The 20,194-nt window shown below is 39.9% G+C and overlaps 2 protein-coding genes across 2 annotated transcripts in view; both read left to right on the top strand.

Moving 5' to 3' along the window:
• LOC127878106 (uncharacterized) overlaps positions 1-12,437 on the top strand; it is a 35,600-nt gene extending 23,163 nt beyond the window's left edge. Inside the window, exons 15-22 of the mRNA XM_052424525.1 lie at positions 412-554; positions 3,323-3,401; positions 5,389-5,450; positions 5,804-5,914; positions 8,090-8,209; positions 8,783-8,937; positions 9,687-9,822; positions 10,450-12,437. Of these exons, the coding sequence (XP_052280485.1) occupies positions 412-554; positions 3,323-3,401; positions 5,389-5,450; positions 5,804-5,914; positions 8,090-8,209; positions 8,783-8,937; positions 9,687-9,822; positions 10,450-11,298 (1,655 nt within the window). The 3' untranslated portion in view covers positions 11,299-12,437. The remainder of the gene's footprint in view (positions 1-411; positions 555-3,322; positions 3,402-5,388; positions 5,451-5,803; positions 5,915-8,089; positions 8,210-8,782; positions 8,938-9,686; positions 9,823-10,449) is intronic.
• Positions 12,173-15,768, top strand: LOC127878859 (uncharacterized). Its single transcript, XM_052425384.1, has 5 exons — positions 12,173-12,198; positions 13,226-13,345; positions 13,507-13,740; positions 14,639-15,488; positions 15,628-15,768. Exons 1-5 carry the CDS (start codon positions 12,173-12,175, stop codon positions 15,766-15,768), a joined length of 1,371 nt encoding a protein of 456 aa, XP_052281344.1.
• The last annotated feature ends 4,426 nt before the right edge of the window (positions 15,769-20,194 follow it).

Genomic DNA, 20,194 nt, shown 5'->3' with positions numbered 1-20,194 from the left:
TTACCAGACCCACACACACATGACATACACACAAATATGGTGTTAAGCTTTTCGGTAGCTTTGTGTCGGTTTATTGTTTATTGAGAAACAAAATCGTTTTTTTTTTAATATTTTGTTTTACGACTTGAGTAAAGTATGACCTAAGTAAAATCATTCGAGTCGCTAATTGGGAAAACGGGGTTTTATCCATGCGCGTAAAGTGTCATCCGATATTACCTGTGCAGTCCTCACAGGCTAATAAGGGCCTACACTTTCCAATTTTATGGTATTTTTCGTTAAAAGGAAATCTCTTCTTAGCAATAATCCAGTTTGGGCGGAAAGTATCGTCCCGTATTAGCCGGTGCGGACTACACAGGCTTATCTTGGACGACACTTTACGCAATTGCATTAACCAGCAAGACGCAATTGCAGGAGGCAAGCATCACGTGAACCAGATGTACGAGTGCGCGAAGATCCACTCGAACTCGCTGCACGAGGACACATTCCCGATGGTTTATCTACAGCTCCAGGGGGCCACAAAGGACGGAAGGACACTGCTGCACGACTGCTTTAAGGTGAAACTATGGGCGACTTGGATAATTGAATGGTGTATTTCGTTTTTCTTTTGGAAAATACTTGTGATGTGCCTTTAGGCTTGATACAATTTAATGTTTTATTTTTTCTGTCGGCAAAAACTACCCACGTGTGATATGCTGTTACGCTCGATCCAATTTTATGTCGAATAATTAATGAACTGACGATAGGTGTCCGAGATTTTCATCGTTTTTAGTACCACATTCTTCTTCTTCTTCTACTTTTTACTTTCCTTTTCTTCAACGTTTTCTTCCATTTCTATTGGTTTCGGCTATTGTTTTGTTCTTCGTTGTATTTAAAAGTATTTCATTTTTAGCTCACCTGATTGCTCAGGTGAGCTTTTGTGACCGGTCTTTGTCCGTCGTCCGTCCGTCCGTCCGTCGTCCGTCTGTCCACATTTGTTCGTAAACACTCTAGAGGCCACATTTATTGTCCGATCTTCATGAAACTTGGTCAGAAGCTTTGTCCCAAAGAAATCTCGGTCAAGCCCGAAACTGGGTCGTGCCGGGTCAAAAACTAGGTCACTAGGTCAAAAAAAAAGAAAAAACTTGTAAACACTGTAGAAGTCACATTTCATGCCAAATCTTCATGTAACTTTGTCAAAATGTTTGTCTTAATGATATGTTGGTTGAGTTCAAAAGTGGTTCCGGTCCGTTGAAAAACATGGCCGCCAGTGGGCGGGGCAGTTTTCCTTATTTGGCTATAGAGAAACCTTGTAAACACTCTAGAAGTCACAATGTTTGCCCAATCATCATGAAAGTTGGTCAAAACATTGGTTTTATTGATATCTCGTACGTATTCGAAAATGGTCCAGATCGGTGATAAACATGGCCGCCAGTGGGCAGGGCATTTTTCTCTATATGTTTATAGTGAAAACATGTGAACACTCTAGAAGTCACATTTTTGGCCCAATTTTCATGAAATTTGGTCAGAATATTTGTTTCCTTGATATGAGAGTTGAGTTCGAAAATGGTTCCGGTCAGTTGAATAATATGGCTGCCGGGGGGGGGGGGGGCGGGGCAGTTTTCCTTATTTGGCTATAGAGAAACCTTGTAAACACTCTAGAAGTCACAATTTTTGCCCAATCATCATGAAAGTTGGTCAAAACATTGGTTTTATTGATATCTCGGACGTATTCGAAAATGGTCCAGATCGGTGATAAACATGGCCGCCAGTGGGCGGGGCATTTTTCTCTATATGTATATAGTGAAAACATGTGAACACTCTAAAAGTCACATTTTTGGCCCATTTTTCATGAAATTTGGTCAGAACATTTGTTTCCTTGATATGAGAGTTGAGTTTGAAAATGGTTCCGGTCAGTTGAATAACATGGCTGCCGGGGGGGGGGGCAGTTTTCTCATATCTATATAGTAAAAAAAGCTTGTGAACACTCTAGAAGTCACATTTTTTGCCCAATCATCATGAAACTTGGTGGAAAGATTGGTTTTATATATATCACATAATGCCATAATTATTGCCCTTAGATTGTCCAAATTTTCATTACATTATACAAAATCCTTGTAAACACTCTAGAGGTCACAATTTTGTTTCAGATTTTATGAATCTTGGTCATAATATTTATTTTTGTAAGCAAAGTTTGATGTTTGGTAAGGGGGGTCAACCCAAAATATAGGTCAACAGGTCAAATCTTACAAAAACAAAATCACTCCATATGCAAGAGTTTTGGTTCAATAATGATGAAAGCTGACCAGGATGTTTGTCTGGACAATATCTAGGTCAAGTTTGACGTTTGATAAAGATTGAATGAACCGACTCCTCTCAGGTGAGCGAACTAGGGCCATCTTGGCCCTCTTGTTTTTAAATATCCTCCATATCATCATTTGGATAATGGTGCTATAGTTATTTCTACTGTAGTCGTGCAGAAGTGGTTTTCATTGTAGTCGTGTTATAGTGTTTGCCTATGAAGTCGTACTATTTTTATTTTCATGGTAGTCGACTAGTCGTACTATAGTTGTTTTCATTTTAGTTGTCCTATGATGGTTTTTATTTTAGTCGTGCTCTAGTTGCTGTCAAGGTTATCATAATACGGCAGTAGTAAACGCATCACTGTAGCCATGCTATTTGTGTAGTCTTCCTATTTTATGTTTTATGCCCCCGGATCGAATGATCGCGGACATATTGTTTTTGGTCTGTCTGGCTGTCATTCTGTAATTCTGTTCAAGGTTAAAGTTTTGCGATAACTTTTGCTATATTGAATATAGCAACTTGATATTTGGCATGCATGTGTATCTCATGAAGCTGCACGTTTTGAGTGGTGAAAGGTCAAGGTCATCCTTCAAGGTCAAAAGTCAAAAAATACAATCCAAGGGAAGTAATAACCTTTAAAGGGGAGATAATTTCTAAACCTGACAAATAATATATTGAAATTTTATTTCAAAGCGGCGCAATAGGGGGCATTATGTTTCTGACAAACACATCTTTTGTTTATTGTTTTTTTTGCTATTGTTGTTTTCATTGTAGTTGTGCTATAGTTGTTTTGATTGTAGTCGTGCTATACTTGTGTTAATTGAAGTCGTGCTATACTTGTTTTAATGGTAATCGTGCTATGATTGCTTTCATTTGGGTAGTGCTATACTTTTTTAAGTGTACTTGTGACAGGGTCATATCATCACTAGCGAAATCTCCTTCAGTTTACGATAAGACTATATTTTTTATTTATTTTAGTCTAGTGCTTCTGATGTGTATGGTTTCTTAAACGTAACCCTTTCGTAACGTATGTATTATCCAGAGTTTCCTAGAACAAAGACCAAAGTCTACCTCAAAAGAACAGAATGGCCACACAACCGGGTCCTATTACAACGTCGCAAGTAGGTATCATCGTCTAATATTGCTTTAAGTTGAAATAAACTCGAATATATTTGAACATGGTCTTATGATTTAAAATCTTTTAAATACCAGCGTGTGTACGTGTTGTGTATTTATCGAGTGCAATGGTATTATTTCGCATATGCTCAGTACCACTGTTTAATTTCGGGGTGTATTGCAAAATACAAGAGACGTAGATCGTGTGTCAATACAGGGACGTTTGCAAGCACAGATTTTGCTATGTATTGAAGTTTGCTATTAAATGTTTTAAATTGATAAATATAAAGATTGGAACTAAATATATCCAGTAAAAATACAAGAATAATATTAAAGAAATAAATAAAAAGTATACCTCAACTGGACTCGAACCACTGTTCCTTGGAATAAAAGTCCAAATCTTAAAGGGAGGGACCTTTTCACAGATTTTGGCATGTATTGAAGTTTGTCATTAAATGCTTTATATTAATAAATGTTAACATTGGATCTGAACATCTCGAGTATAAAAAAACAAGAATAAAACTAAAGAAAAAAAAGTAACACTCAACTGGGCTCGAACCACTGACCCCTGGTTTAAAAGTCTAATGCTTAGACCACTCGGCTCAGAAAATATAATGACAACAACAGAAATCTCCAAATTATTCAATCGTTTCGCGTTGCAACGCTTTATAATTTTCAGGTTTTTAAAGCGTCAACAGATGCATACTAAGGATATTTTAAAGCATGGTAAATGTTCAGTATTACTGTTTCCTCACAAATATAACTACAACGAAAATATGCTAATCTGACACTTTTTTTATTTTGTCAATGTAACAAAACCTGAAAATCACATAACGATAACAACGGAACTCTCCAAATTATTCAGTCATTTCGCATTTGTAACGCTTGATCAATTTCAGGTTTTTAAATCGTCCAAAGATGCATAGCATGGATATTTTCGAGCATGGTAAATGTCCAGTATTACTGCTTCATCGCAAATATCCTTACACCAACGAAGATCTGCAAATCTTAAACGTTTTTTTTGTTTCAATTTTGTCAATTTACCAAAACTTGAAAAGGTCCCTTTAAGTACTTTTTTTCACCTAGAACACTTCACCTCAGTTTAAAGTCTAAATCATAAGACAACTCAGTTGGTTTTAAGTGCAGCATCGGCTCGAACCTGCGAACCTATGTTTTGAAAATGAATTTCGTTTCCTCTAGACAATAAATTCGCTAACTTCGATTATAATTTTCTTTCTGGAGTCTGTTTTAGTATAATATGAAATAGTTCAGTAAAGCGTGATGGAGTGAACAATTACACATTTAGCATAATCTGTATTTATGTGTAAATTATCATGTATTGTAAGCAGCGTATTTCTACACTTATTCCTATCTAACCCAACTGTTTGTGATCTATAAGATCATACTTTGCAGACATATTTTTCACGTATCTATATTTTTAAAAATTGTACATGGCTTTTGAATTTAAACAATAAATGCTAATCATTAAATTATTATTGTTGCACTGCCATCGAAGATTTACTTTACAGAACGTAGCTTCACCATTTCGATGGAAAAAAGTAGTCCGTCATATAAACCGTGTCTGTCATGTAAAGCTTACCTTTAAGATTTTCCTTCTACAAAATCATTATGTGGTATGATTAAGGATATCATCATGTAAGGATAAACACGATACTTTTAATATAGCCAACAATGCTGTAACTTAAAAGGCCTCATTCTGGGAACACTTTTGCTCAATGTATGTGCGTAAAGTGTCATCCCCGATTTGCCTGTGCAGTCCACACATGCTATTCAATGACGTTACGTTTCACCTAAAATGGAATTTGCGTTTAGAAGAGACTTCATGTAAACGTTAAGAAGAAGTCCATAAACAGTGTGGTTCCTGATTTGCCTGTGCGGACTGCAAGGTCTAATCCTTGATGAAATATTACGCACATGCATTAAGCCCAGTTTTCCCAAAACTAGACTTAAATCCCTTTTGCTCTCTTGCAGCCGAAGATATTAAGCTGCAGCTCAATGGGGACGCAAACCCGAAGATTCCCGCCTTTCTTCCGGTATGATTACATTATATTAATGTCTGTGTTTTATTATTATTTACATGCCCGTTTTGGTATTATATTGATATGAATAGTTTAAATGTTACTGCTGTAAAAATATGTTTCTCATTCATTACAACTTTTTTTTATTTAACATATTAAAGACTAGGCAGGTACAAAACCGCACTCACAAAATTTTTTATTAAAAAGGTTGGATAATGCAACCATGATTCATATATCGTCCCTACTTTAGATGTGTCTTAAAGTTGATAAAGCAGGGAAGGACGGAAGCGTAGATACAACTTGCGGTGGGTTTGACATTTAGAGACCTTATTTACCGACTATCACTTCAACTATGTTTATCGCTTCAGCTGGGCTCGAACCTGAGCGGGTTCCTGTTGATCAACGAGTCCGCGGCCTCCACGGCCCTCTGGAACCACCTGCAGCAGCGCCAGATAGAGACCATCATTTCCGTCGGCAAGGTAAATTTGTAGTGGAGTTAAACCTTTCCTCTTTGCTGCAATACTTTGTTTATTTTCACCCATGTTTTCTGTATAAAAATGTAAACACGTATTTAAGTACTGTTTTGTTTATTTAAGTGCCCTTTGATAACAGTACATCAGCGTAATAGCTTTGTTATTTTTAAAAAACGCTTTTCCGATTAATTAATTGGATAGTACAAGTTAGATACAACCCATTAATGATAAATCCCCTGGCGTATACTTTATATAGACTGGTAACGACGTGAAATGTCTAACAGACAACCATGCGCCGTCAACAAATACGCTCATTCGAGTATGATCTTTATAATCAAGCATTAAGCGTCTTATGAGACGGTCGTGTTTAAAGATATTGAATGTGTTCGAAATATTGAAAAGATCATAAAATGTGTTTTTAATAAATGAAAATAAATATAATAAACTGGGAGATAAATCTAACGCGCTACCATTGAGTCATTCAGGATGTACACCTTGACAACGACATGTAAATAATACATGGTGTTTTTATGCCCCTGGTAGGGTGGCATATAGCAGTTGAACTGTCCGTCAGTCAGTCAGTCAGTCAGTATGTGTGTCAGTCTGTCCGTCCGTCCGAAAAAAAACTTTAACGTTGGCCATAAGTTTTTCATTATTGAAGATAGAAACTTGATATTTGCCTTGCATGTGCATCTCACGGAGCTGCACATTTTGTGTGGTGAAAGGTGAAGGTCAAGGTCATCCTTCAAGGTCAAATGTCAAATATATGGCGTCTGTCCGTCCGTCCAAAAACTTTAACATTGGCCATAACTGTTTCACAATTGAGGATAGGAACTTGATATTTGGCATGCATGTGCATCTCACGGAGCTTAACATTTTGAGTGGTGAAAGGTGAAGGTCAAGGTCATCCTTCAAGGTCAAATGTCAAATATATGGCGTCTGTCCGTCCGAAAACTTTAACATTGGCCATAACTTTTTCAATATTGAAGATAGCAACTTTATATTTGGCATGCATGTGTATTTCGTTAAGCTGCACATTTTGAGTGGTGGAAGTTCAAGGTCAAGGTGTCCTTCAATTTCAAAGGTAAAAAAAAAAAAAAAAAAAAAATGCAGCGTTCTCATGAAGCTGCACATTGTCAGTGGTGCAAGTTCAAGGTCAAGGTCATCGGTCAAGGTCATCCTTCAAGGTCAAAGGTCAAAAAAAATTGTTTTCAAAGCGGCGTTCTTATGAAGCTGCACATTGTGAGTGGTGGAAGTTCAAGGTCAAGGTCATCCTTCAAGGTCAAGGTCATCCTTCAAGGTCAAGGTCATCCTTCAAGGTCAAAGGTAAAAAAAACACTTTTTTTTCAAAGCGGCGTTCTCATGAAGCTGCACATTGTGAGTGGTGGAAGTTCAAGGTCAAGGTCATCCTTCAAGGTTTAACGGTAAAAAAAAAAAATTCAAAGCGGTGTTCTCATGAAGCTGCTCATTGTGAGTGGTGGAAGGTCAAGGTCATCCTTCAAGGTCAAAGGTAAAAATTAAAAAAAAATCAAAGTGGCGTTCTTATGAAGCTGCACATTGTGAGTGGTGGAAGTTCAAGGTCAAGGTCATCCTTCAAGGTCATCCTTCAAGGTCAAACGTTTAAAAAAAAATAAAAAATAAAAACGGCGTTCTCATGATGCTGCACATTTTGAGTGGTGGAAGTTCAAGGTCAAGGTCATCATTCAAGGTCAAAGGTAAAAAAAATAATTTTTATTTCAAAGCGGCGCAATAGGGAGCATTGTGTTTCTGACGAACACATATCTTGTTTTCTTCAAATTCACGATGAATGAGCGTTACGGACGTTCCTTTTAATAGTAAAAGTTGGGCGTTACACCCGTGTTTATACCTCAAATTCATGGTCAAACTTTGAAGTTAAAGTTCAAATTTAGCCATAGTACAGCAGTTTTTACATTCGTCATGCATATTCAAAATAATTTACCACAAATGTGCACCATACTGAGAAAGTGTGTCAATCCTTGGGCAAAAGTCAATGTAACACTATCGGCCAAAGATCAAACATGAGCATATTGCAATTTAAAATGGAACATTTTTACAAATATGATGGACAATACGAACGATATTCACCCCAAGCATGTCTTTAACAAATGTATTTGCCAATTTTCGAAGCCCCTTTGTATCCAGTTATTTCTATCCATGCAGGAGGCGTCGTGCACGTGGCGGCCCGGGGAGCGGCTCACAATTGGCCTTGATGTGGTGGAGTGTATCGACATGCAGCTGCAGCCTTGTCACCGCGAGACCAAACTGGTGGTGTCTAGGCAGGTTAGTGCTGAAACATGCGAGCCGGGGCCTGTGAAAACTGGGCTTAATGTAAGTGCGTAAAGCGTCATCCCAGATTAGCGAATGCAGTCCGCGCAGGCTAATCAGGGACGATAATTTTCAATTGATTTTTTGTTTAAATGATGTCTTCTCTAAACAAACATTCATTCTAGGCGAAAAGTGTGGCACCTGATATTGTATGACGCTAATCGCACATGCATGAAGCCCAGATTTTAAATAACGGGACTCATGTAACATCCGTCTGTTTAGACAGTTCTAGTAGGTTTTCGTGAGAAAAAAACGCCATTTTGAAAAAGTATCGATGAATTCTGACACGAAAAATTCAGTCTTGTAAATACATGCCATTACAAACGTACATCGCTTCAAACAGTCAAAAAACGTAATAATGGTAGTTAACTCGAGCATAAATTCAATTGTATTTCTATGTATGCCGTTGAGTTGACAATCTTTTAGAGAAAAATATACTCATATATTCAGGGACGGCATAGTGAATCGATGAACACTAGTAAAATTCCATGGTTACTAGCAAAACTATTTGTCGTAACTTTATTCCAGGGCATGCAAGGTCGCCGAGCGGTGCGCCACCTAGAGTTGTATTTCTGGAGCCACAACGAGGTTCATCCGAATATCGGGACACTTCTGCTGTTCATGGACACGTTCAGGGGGCTCCACCGGTCGCAACGGGAGCGCTCCATCATCGTCAATTACGTGTAAGCATCAGTATTCACGTATTAATCGAGCCTCGTTCTTGGTTATCCGGGCTTAATGCGTGTGCGTAAAGTGTCATCCAAGATGAGCACGTGTAGATTATTGACGACACATTCGGCTTTTTTTTAGTTTTCGTTTAAAGGAAAGATCTTCTTAGTCAAAATCATGTAAAGAAGGTAAGTGTCATCCATGATTTGCCTGTGCGGACTGCATAGGCTAATCTTGGATTGCACTTGACGCACATGCTTTTAGTCCAGTTTTGTCAACATGTGGCTCAAATAAGAACTGGTGCGACGTCATTTTAATTTTACTGAACAAAAGAAAGTCATATTTCATAATTAGATTCATGTTTTTATATGACATTAACGCCGGTATCAGCTCCTTTTTATACTTCACTTTGCCACCGTAATTGTAATCAAATCACTATGAGTACATATAATGAGATGTCGCTATGTTATTAAGATCCATAACAGATTTTGCTTATGCGTGTCAGTAATGGCGCTTAGTACTTACGTCATAACCTTATTGAGCTCCAACAAGGTCATGGCGTAGAAGAATATGAGGTGTTCAGTTCGATACCAGAACATTATTGGGTCTTTAACGTCAGATTTGTACAGAATTAGATTGTAAGTGTGCATTGAAAGCTGATCAATATTCCCGCATACGAGCCTCTAAGAAATCAAACATTGTATGACATCAACCTATAATAACGTATCTGCAACTTATGACGTCACCGCGGTACGTGTTACAGCTCGATGAACGAGCAGGCGGTGCTGTTCACACTGGTCGCCTCGATGCTTGAGATCCTGGCGGAGTCCCGGAAGGTGGACATCCTCAGAACGGTCGCCATTGGGGGCAAGGCCACGGATACCTCCGTGAGGACATTCGTAAGTAACAGTGTTCTTATTAGTTCAACGGTTGTTGTTTCCGTTGGTGTGTTCTGAGTAAGCTTAAACATATTAATTGTAGCTAATTCGTTATTCTTTAAAACTTAGGACTTACACTTATAATGATTCTATTTTCTGGGAAGAACCAGTTCCTTGATGTGTTTGGAGATATCTTGATACGTTTCAATAATATTAAAAGTATTGGAAAATGCTTTTATTAGCTCGGCTGTTTTCGGAGAAAACCCGAGGTATTGTCATCGCCAGCTCGTCGTGTCGTGTCGTGTCATGTCCGTCGTCGTGTCCGCCGTCCGCAAAACCATAACATTTTGTCAAGGTTTTGAACATTGGCTCTAAAATCAAAGTGCTTCCACCTATAACTTTGAAACTTCATATGTAGCTGCACCTTGAGGAGTTCTACACGCCACACCCATATTTGGATCACTAGGACAAAGGTCAAGGTCACTGTGACCTCTAAAAAAAATTGACAAGCTTTCATTTCTTCAAAAATGCACCCGCAGCCGAGCGTGGCACCCGTTATGCGGTGCTCTTGTTTTACTTTTTGACATTGTTTAAGAGGTTTAGCCATTTTCGACGTGCGAAGTTTGCAATGTTATGTTTTGTTTGCAGGATGAGTTCAAATTCTTACATGACATAGCCTTCAATTACCTGTCCGAGAAGGACAAGAAAACCCCGGCAGGTAGCAACCAGACATCACGAAACAAGGGTCCAACCAAGCAACAAGTAACGGCGGATATTGCACCGGGAAATTTAAATTCCAAGAACGGTCCAAACAACCGAACAAAAAACTTTGCATCGAATAACAATAACACAAACCCGTCTGTAAGTTCGAATCAGGCTTACGTGTTTTCCCAAAGGAATCTGTCACAACAGAATGATGGTGGCAGACCACCGCGTGAGGCTGGCAGCTATGGTCGCCCAATGGCTCCGGACAATAATGCCGATCCTTTACCCATCATTCGACCTTTACAACCGCGCGCTCACCAGCAGGCCTTGCCGGAGCAAAGATACCTCGGAATGGACTCCAGGTCACCAGGTGGTCAATCGAGAACACAGCCGCGGGCGTTAGATGAGGACCGCTCTTTCAGGCCGATAGAGACCGACCCTCAGCGGCCCACCGATGCCGCCGGGCATAACGGAAGACCAGTTCAGTCCTCTAGAGACCCGCGGGAAGAGAGATTACAACATGGCCCGTCCCCCGACCGACCTAACCGACCGCCTAGCAATCAGGCAGCCAGAGCGGCGTCGCCCGGTAGACCGCTGCAAGATGACTTCAGTCAAAGGAGAACAAGAGACTCCTCCCCGGGTCGCGATCTGGAGGACCGCCCCCATCCACGCTCACAGTATGCAGATAGTGCTAATCCTGGGCAAAATCCAGGCCAAGGTCGGAGTCGGGCTAATAGTCGGAGTCCCGGACACTACGAAGAAACTGTGCCCTCGTCTAGTACAATAGTGTGATAGTGCACACTGAAAGTGATGCTGGGGCCAAATATATAAAAGCTGTAAGCAGCATTTAGTATTTCTATGAAATGTCGTTAAAGAACGCGTAGACCTGTGACTTGAGCAGAGAAAAACGTGTTGTACGTTTACTGAAGCGATCTTTATTAACCCCGCGAAACCAGTCAGACGCATGTCAGATATTTTTAGCTTGGCTGTTTTCGGAGAGTTTTAGTCTGTCTGTCAGTCTGTCAGTCAGTCCGTCACACTTTTCTGGATCCTGCGATAACTTAAAAAGTTCTTAATATTTTTTCATGAAACTTGAAACATGGATAGATGGCAATATGGAGATTATGCACGTCATTTCATTTTGTTCCTGCGTCAAAAATTATGGTTGCTATGGCAACAAATAAAAAATAAAAAATTGTTTTACTGACAATGGTGGAGTTTCACCGGTAGGGGACCATATTGCTTGGCAATCTCTTGTTATAATTATAATGATTTTCTTGATTAGATTTTTAATTTGTCTATATCTCTTTTCTCTTCCTTCTTTCATGTTTCTCATTTTACCGAACATCGTGCCATATTTCGACAGAAATGTTTCTTTTATTTCTTACACATAGTGCATAAGCAGTGCTATGAAAACTTGAAAACACCGTGTCTAGCGGCTTGTGCTTTTTTAAATGATAGTATATGTCGTTACCAGTTGTTAATTTGCAAACAAGCAAAGGTGATATTGATGTTGTCATGTAGGTTCGCTAAATGTGTTGCTATGTTTGGTAAACCTGTATTTTATGATAATTGTTCTCGTGTCTCAGGTAGTGATATCAAAATCGAATCGAAAGGGGTTTGAAAACTAGTGCATCGCTATTTAATTATTCTGGCAACTATTGCAATGGCACTTATTTCTCTGAAGCTATTGTATGTATCTTAATTTATACGTTTAATTTGCTTATTTTTTCTTTTAATCCGACATTTAAACTAGTTTTTTTATAAATGTTAATGTAATATACTTGCATATACGTGTACATAATAATTAGGTATAGTCGATTTGTTTGTATATAAGTATGCTTTTATCTATATTTCTGTATTCTTAATATTTTACGTTTTATAAAAAATGTAATCAAAAGAAGAAAATAAGAAATAAAATAACATTAATTGCTTTGCGTTCTACTTGTGATTTGTTCTGTCTTTGAAGTGATTTGTATCAATCAATATCTTTAAGTGACTTGCACAACAATCAGATTTTGCTACTTTAAAGTTTGTCGGTTATAAGCAAGCATTCTGTATTACTGGTAGTCTGTGTCAGACTGGCGCTATTATTATTGCCATACCTCTGAAACAGTTACACCCGCCAAAAAGAAGGAGGGGTTATAAGAATGTTCTTTGTCCGTCCGCAAATGTGTGTGAGATCACGACTCGTTACTCTGGTCATCTACTTATCTGAATGATTTCTACCTTTGACGAAGTTGACAATCCTGGTTGATTGATCGTGTAGGCGTCAAACAGGTTGTTTCCGCTATGATGCGTGTTTTGCATGCCTGGCCTCCGTACTCAACTACCAAATCTTCTATGGTGGTATGGTTGATACAGTCGAAGTAATGCACTGGTCCTATATTCGAGTCTGTTGACGGGATTTATCTGTTGACAGGTTATCTACCCCTATATACGGGTCTGTTGGCATGATTTATATCCCTATATACGAGTCTGCTGGCAAGATTTCTATCCCTATATATGGGTCTGTTAGCAGGATTTCTTCCCCTATATACGGGTCTGTTAGCAGGATTTCTTCCCCTATATACGGGTCTGTTTGCAAGATTTCTATCCCTATATATGGGTATGTTGGCAAGATTTCTATCCCTATATATGGGTCTGTTAGCAAGATTTCTACCGCTATATACGGGTCTGTTAGCAGGATTTTTAACCTTATATATGGGTCTGTTGGCAGGATTTCTTCCCCTATATACGGGTCTGTTAGCAGGATTTCTTCCCCTATATACGTGTATGTTGGCAAGATTTCTATCCCTATATACGGATCTGTTGGCAAGATTTCTTCCCCTGTATACGGGTCTGTTAGCAGGATTTTTAACCTTATATACGGGTCTGTTGACAGGTTTTCTTCCCCTACATACGGGTATATTTGCAGGATTTCTTCCCCTATATACGGGTCTGTTGGCAGGATTTCTTCCCCTATAAACGGGTCTGTTGGCAGGATTTCTTCCCCTATAGACGGGTCTGCTGGCAGGATTTCTTCCCCTATATACGGGCTGCTGGCAGGATTTCTATCCCTATATACGGGTCTGTTGGCAGGATTTCTTCCCCTATATACGGGTCTCTTGGCAGGATTTCTTCCCCTATATACGGGTCTGTTGGCGAGATTTCTTCCCCTATATGCGGGTATGTTGGAAGGATTTCTACCCCTATATACGGGTCTGCTGGCAAGATTTGTTTCCCTGTTTACGGGTATGTTGGCAGGATTTCTATCCCTATATACGGATTTGTTCGAAAGATTTCTACCCCTATATCATGTCTGTGGGCAAGATTTCTACCCCTATATACGGGTCTGTTGGCAAAATTTCTTTCCCTATATACGGTTCTGTAGACAGGATTTGTTCCCCTAAAAACGGGTCTGTGGGCAAGATTTCTTTCCCTTTATACGGATCTGTTGACAGGATTTGTCCCCCTATATACGGGTCTGTTGGCAAGATTTCTTCCCTTATACACGGGTATGTTGGCAGGATTATTATTTCTATATACGGTCTGTTGGCAAGGTTTCTATCCCTATTTACGGATATGTTCGAAAGATTTCTATCCCTATATTCGGGTATGTTGGCAGGATTTCTTCCCCTATATACGGGTATGTTGGCAAGATTTCTTCCCCTATATACGGGTATGTTGGCAAGATTTATTCCCCTATATGCGGGTCTGTTGACAGACTATCTACCCCTATAACGGGTCTGTTAGCAGGATTCATAACCCTTTATAAGGGTCTGTTGGCAAGATTTGTTCCCCTATATACTGGTATGTTAGCAGAATATCTTCCCCTATATACGGGTCTGTTGGCAGGATTTCTACCCCTATATACGGGTCTGTTGGCAGGATTTATACCCATATAAACGTGTCTGTTGGCAAAATATCTTCCCCTATATACGGGTCTGTTGGTAAAACTTCTACTCCTATATAAGGGTATGTTGGCAAGATTTCTTCTCTTATATACGGGTATGTTGGCAGGATTTGTTCCCCTATACGGATATGTTGGCAGGATTTCCATCCCTATATATGGTTCTGTTGGCAGGATTTTTTCCCTTATTTACGGGTCTGTTGGCAGGATTTCTTCCCCTATATTCGGTTATGTTTGCAGGATTTCTATCCCTATATACGAATCTGTTGGCAGGATTTCTACCCCTATATACGGGTCTATTGGCAAGATTTCTACCCCTATATACGGGTTTGTTGGCATGACTTCTTCCCTTATATACAGGTTTGTTGGCAGGATTTCTATCCCTATATACGGGTATGTTGGCAGGATTTCTATCCCTATATACGGGTCTGTTGGCATGATTTCTATCCCTTTATACGAGTCTGCTGGCAGGATTTCTATCCCTATATACGTATCTGTTGGCAGGATTTCTTCCCTTATATACGGGTATGTTGGCAGGATTTCTTCCCTTATATACGGGTATATTGGCAGGATTTCTTCCTTTATATATGGGTATGTTGGCAGGATTTCTTCCCTTATATACGGTTCTGTTGGCAAGATTTATTTCCCTATATACGGTTCTATTGGCAGGATTTCTTTCCTTATATACGGGTATGTTGGCAAGATTTATTCCCTTATATACGGGTATGTTCGCAGGATTTGTTACCCTATATACGGGTATGTTGGCAGGATTTCTATCCCTGTATACGGTTCTGTTGGCAAGATTTCTATCCCTATATATGCGTCTGCTGGCAGGATTTCTATCCCTATATACGGGTATGTTGGCAGGATTTGTTCCCCTATATACGGGTATGTTGGCAGGATTTCTATCCCTATATACGAGTTTGCTTGCAGGATTTCTATCTCTATATACGAGTGTGCTGGCAGGATTTCTATCTCTATATACGAGTCTGCTGGCATGATTTCTATCTCTATATACGAGTCTGCTGGCAGGATTTCTATCTCTATATACGAGTCTGCTGGAAGGATGTCTACGCGTATATACAGGGATGTTGGTAGTATGTCTACCCCCCTCTATCTTGGTCAGTAGCTGGAGCGGGCGCATCGCGACCGGGGCGAGAGTGACATGCAGTAGATTCTATTGAAGACTTCTCGGAAGAATCGCACTGCGGAATGCTAATGATCTGTAGGTGGATAGTCGCCTCACTATATCGTCTGAAGATGGTCAGATAGGTGAACTTCTTCGGGCGGCTCTACGAATCCAGCGCTTCCGTCATCCCTCGATCCGGACGTCCCCTCCGGTCGACTTCGCCTACTCCCAAGAAGTGTAGAAGACGGACGGTATTGAGCCTGAGAAGAGTTGCATACAAGGACTTCGATGGCGGGGCTTTTTGAAGATAATTGAAGTGTCCCATGACGGCGGTATACAGTGCGCGCAGCGTTCTTGGGAATCCTGTTCTAGGGTTTGGGTGGACTGCTTTGTGATATCTAGAGGGGCCATAAAGGCAGTGCAGCATGCCCTTGGTGGAGCGACCTTGCCATCTAGTCATGAATTGTCTTGAAATCGTCTACCTGTTGCCGGCCTCGCCAGCCGTAGTGGGTGGAGAATGAATACCAACAACGGTTGATGTTTCTAAGTGTAATTTCCCCGTGCAGACAAATAAATATGAATTAATCTGCAACAATAGCATTAAATTATAATATGAAGATAAATGGATTTATGTTAAAGAATAGATGATAAATCATTTCAATATAGCAAACATATAACAATGCAAACAATGCAACCGCATCGACATGTTTAACAACACAATATTATTTCAACATAATAATAATAATAATAATAATAAACATAATAATAATAATAATAGTAATGATAATAATAACAATAATAACATGAAATACCTGCAGTTGTATTTATAAACAACTGCTAAATCGGCACATTCAAATGGCGTCTAGCTATCTGACCGTCGCTACCGCTTTTGGACAGTGGCGCGAAAAGGATTATCAGGTTACAATATAGTAAAAGATTTCCTACACAAATTCAATGTAAATGCAATAACTTTAACGAAAAATAAAGTCAAACTTTTGCGCATAGAGACCCTCATAACCATACCTTTTCTCGAAGAGCATTCCAAGCCGAATTGATTTAAGCAATAAAAAAGATAGGTCACGCGACATGTAAGAAAGAACTCGCCACGAATCAAAAGTCACTGTTCTACGGCCATCTATTTACCGGCTTCTATCCAGTTCATGAGGGTTTCCCGCCATCTGTCAAAGTCTTATGTAGTCTCCAATCTTCAGATAAAAGAGTGAATTTCTAGTAAACAACAATGTTTTCCCTGCCACATGCACACAGAAATATACTAAAATAAAGTCATGGCAAGTGACCCTACAGAGAACCGTGTCTTCAAATAAATGATGTTCATGTTTTTAGAGAGTATAGCATTGCACTCCAAAAAGATTTAGTATATTGTAACCATCAATCAAGTGCTCGTGCGCATAAACGGTGTTAGCATGAAGTATAACAATAGCGGTTAAACACTACTAATACTACAACTACAATTCTAATAACAATTGACTATGCCTACTTAAAGATAGTGGCTTTGAATTCTAACATCGATTTAATCAACCTATGGCATTATAAGCACCCTATGACAATATCCCCCCGGTGTATAAATGTCGTCCCGACATTTAAATTAATATCAACACATAGAGAAAATAATAAGTAAATAGGGTTCTTATACTTTAAGCAAATATGCTCAAACTTTTAACTTAGAGCATGTCAGAACCGGCTTTATACGGACTACTAAATAACAAACGCATATATAGTGAAACATCTATATATTTTAAAAAATTCACCACATTTTGAATATTACAAGCTGACATTAAGCAATATTCACATTATTAAAGGCATGCATATTTATACTAAAAAAAACACAATCACACGTGATACATATTAACGATATTCAATTACTATATATCACAGCATAGGAAAAAAAACACACACGCACTCTCCGTTTTCACTTACGGTCAACGTTTACTTAATACAGTTTGTCATATTGCACAAAGTTCACTGTCTCAATACACGAAATCTCTGGATGTTCTCCATTTAGGCGGATTTCGTTTCCTAGCGGAACGGCGTAAAACTGGAACTTCGTCAACACACGATTTTTCGTCGTCCTGGGAAACTGTACTTCCGGCTCTCCGCTGCGGAATTACATACCGTGGTATGTCAACCAGTTCACTCTGTTGGTGGCTTTTGTATAGACTGTGGAACACTGCCATTACTGGTTAAGTCCTGTCCAAAGGGTAGTAACAGATTGCGATGAAGGCGACGTATGCGTTTAGCTCTCGGATCATCCCTCCTGACGTCATAGACTGGAATTTCAGGATTAGGTTGGCCTAAAACTACATACGGCGTATCTTCCCAGCGATCAGCTATTTTCTGCTTTCCCTTTAAGGTAACATTTCGCACAAGAACAATATCTCCAGGTTGGATTTTAGCAGCTCTTGCCTTCATGTCATATTGACGCTGAGTCACTTCCGCAGTCCTGTTAGCAATCTCTTTAGCTTTGTGGTATGAGGAAGCTAACCGTTCACGGAGTTTTCGAGCGTACTCATTCTTGTACTTCGCACCAATATCGTCTGTTTTGAGACCTAGAAGTGCATCCACTGCTAACCTTGGGTGGCGCCCAAACATCAAGAAGTAAGGTGCGTACCCAGTACTATTGTGAATAGTCGAGTTATATGCGTGAACCATTGGACTTACATAGTCCTTCCAGTTGCTTTTCTTATCTTCCTCTAATGTTCCCAACATTTGTATTAAGGTTTGGTTAAACCTCTCTACCATTCCATTGCCCATTGCATGATAAGGAGTAGTGCGGGATTGCTGTATGCCTGCAAGTTGACAAATTTCTTGAATGAGGCTGGACATAAAATTGGCTCCTTTATCACTATGTATCCTTTCCGGAAATCCGTAGTGAACGAAGAATTTTTCAAAAAGGACACGGGCGGTTGTACGAGCTGTCTGGTTGGTGGTAGGAAATGCTTGGGCATATCTGCTGAAATGGTCAGTGATTACGAGGATATTCTCAAAGCCACCTTTAGATCTCTCGAGACTAAGAAAATCTAAACACACCATTTCCATAGGAGCAGATGTCTGAATACTAACCAATGGAGCTGCCTCTGCATGTGTCTTGCGCCGAATACATCTAGAACAACTGGCTACGTTGCGACTAATGAAAGTGTCCATACCAGGACAGTAGAATCTCTGTTTAAACAATGACGTGGTTCGGTCCCTACCCTGATGGCCTAGATCATCGTGTAGGGCACGGAACACTTCACCCCGCCACTGACTGGTAGTATAAGCTGTCTATACAACTGGTTCCCATAATTGGCTATACGATAGAGAACGCCACCCCTTAGTTCCAATTTGTTCCATTCTCTTAAATACTTATTTGCAGCTGAAAACTCACTCGAGGTCGGTTGAAGAGTCGGCCTGGTGCCTTGCTGGATATGGTTTATGAGTTCGGCAATTACTGGATCAGACAGTTGAGATTTTCGCCAATCTTTCGAACTCAAAGCATATGCTTGTATAACGTCGTCTCGAACAGTTGTTTCTTGTTCAAGTTTGTCAATCACGTCGGGATCAGCTATACTAAAGCATAAAGGTGCTTCTTCGACTGTAGCCATCACAGCTGTAGCCAATGCAGTTAAAACATCTGTATCCACGGTCTTTCTGCTGAGTCCATCCGCATCGGCATTCTGACGTCCGGCGCGATAGCGCGGAGTAAACTCATAATTAGCCAATGCTGCCATCCAACGCTGACCAGTGGCGTCCAACTTGGCTGTAGTGGTGACATAAGTGAGAGGATTATTGTCAGTTACCACTTCAAACTTGGTTCCATATAGATAATCATGGAATTTTTCCGATATCGCCCACTTCAAAGCGAGGAATTCCAGTTTATGGGCTGGGTAATTCTTTTCAGCTGGACTCAGAGAACGACTGGCATACGCAATCACCCTTTCCTTCCCATCTTCTTTTTGATAGAGGACTGCGCCAAGACCTTGTGACGACGCATCAGTGTGAACAACGAACGGAAGTTCATAGTTCGCATAAGGCAAGAATTGGAGGATTAACCAACTGTCTTTTTAACTCCTCAAAAGCCGAGTGTTGTTCATCTGTCCATACAAACGGAACTTTCTTGGACAATGCACTTGGTTTTTGTTTATTCCTTGGGTTTGTTAGTGTGGCCAATAAGTAGGTTGTTGAGAGGTCTGGCAATCTTAGAAAAGTTTTTAATGAAACGTCTGTAATATCCAACAAACCCTAAGAATTTCCGGACGTCTTTTACATTGCAAGGAACGGGCCAATTTTTCACCGTTTCAGTCTTTTCGGGGTCTGTACTTATTCCCTCCTCGGAGACAACATGGCCGAGATATGTTATTTTGGTTTTGAAGAATTCACATTTGGATGGCTTAATTGTAAGATTGTAGGAAGCTAATCTTGAAAAAAAACTTCGTCTAATCTATGGATATGGCTTTGAATGTCTTTGGCAAAAATGACGATGTCGTCCAAGTAGATGAGGCGGTCTCGTAGATTAAGATCTCACATGCAACGTTCCATCAATCGTTGGAAGGTCGCGGGGGCATTGCATAACCCAAAGGGCATACGGTTGCACTCATAAAACCCCAGGCCTCCAACCTGAAACGCAGTCTTCTCCTTATCTTCCTCCTCAAGTTCTACCTGCCAGTATC

This window comes from Dreissena polymorpha, chromosome 4 (genome assembly GCF_020536995.1).
Source record: "Dreissena polymorpha isolate Duluth1 chromosome 4, UMN_Dpol_1.0, whole genome shotgun sequence".
Lineage (NCBI taxonomy): Eukaryota > Metazoa > Mollusca > Bivalvia > Myida > Dreissenidae > Dreissena > Dreissena polymorpha.
The sequence above is the reverse complement of the archived record's forward strand: the minus strand, read 5'-3'. Positions and strand labels throughout refer to the sequence as shown.

Coding starts and splice junctions, on each gene's coding strand:
- LOC127878859 (XM_052425384.1), top strand. CDS start 12,173: ATGGCACTTATTTCTCTGAAGCTATT. Junction 12,199..13,225: donor CTTATTTCTCTGAAGCTATT/GTATGTATCTTA, acceptor GTCTGTTGGCAG/GATTTCTTCCCCTATATACG. Junction 15,489..15,627: donor CTACGCGTATATACAGGGAT/GTTGGTAGTATG, acceptor AATGATCTGTAG/GTGGATAGTCGCCTCACTAT.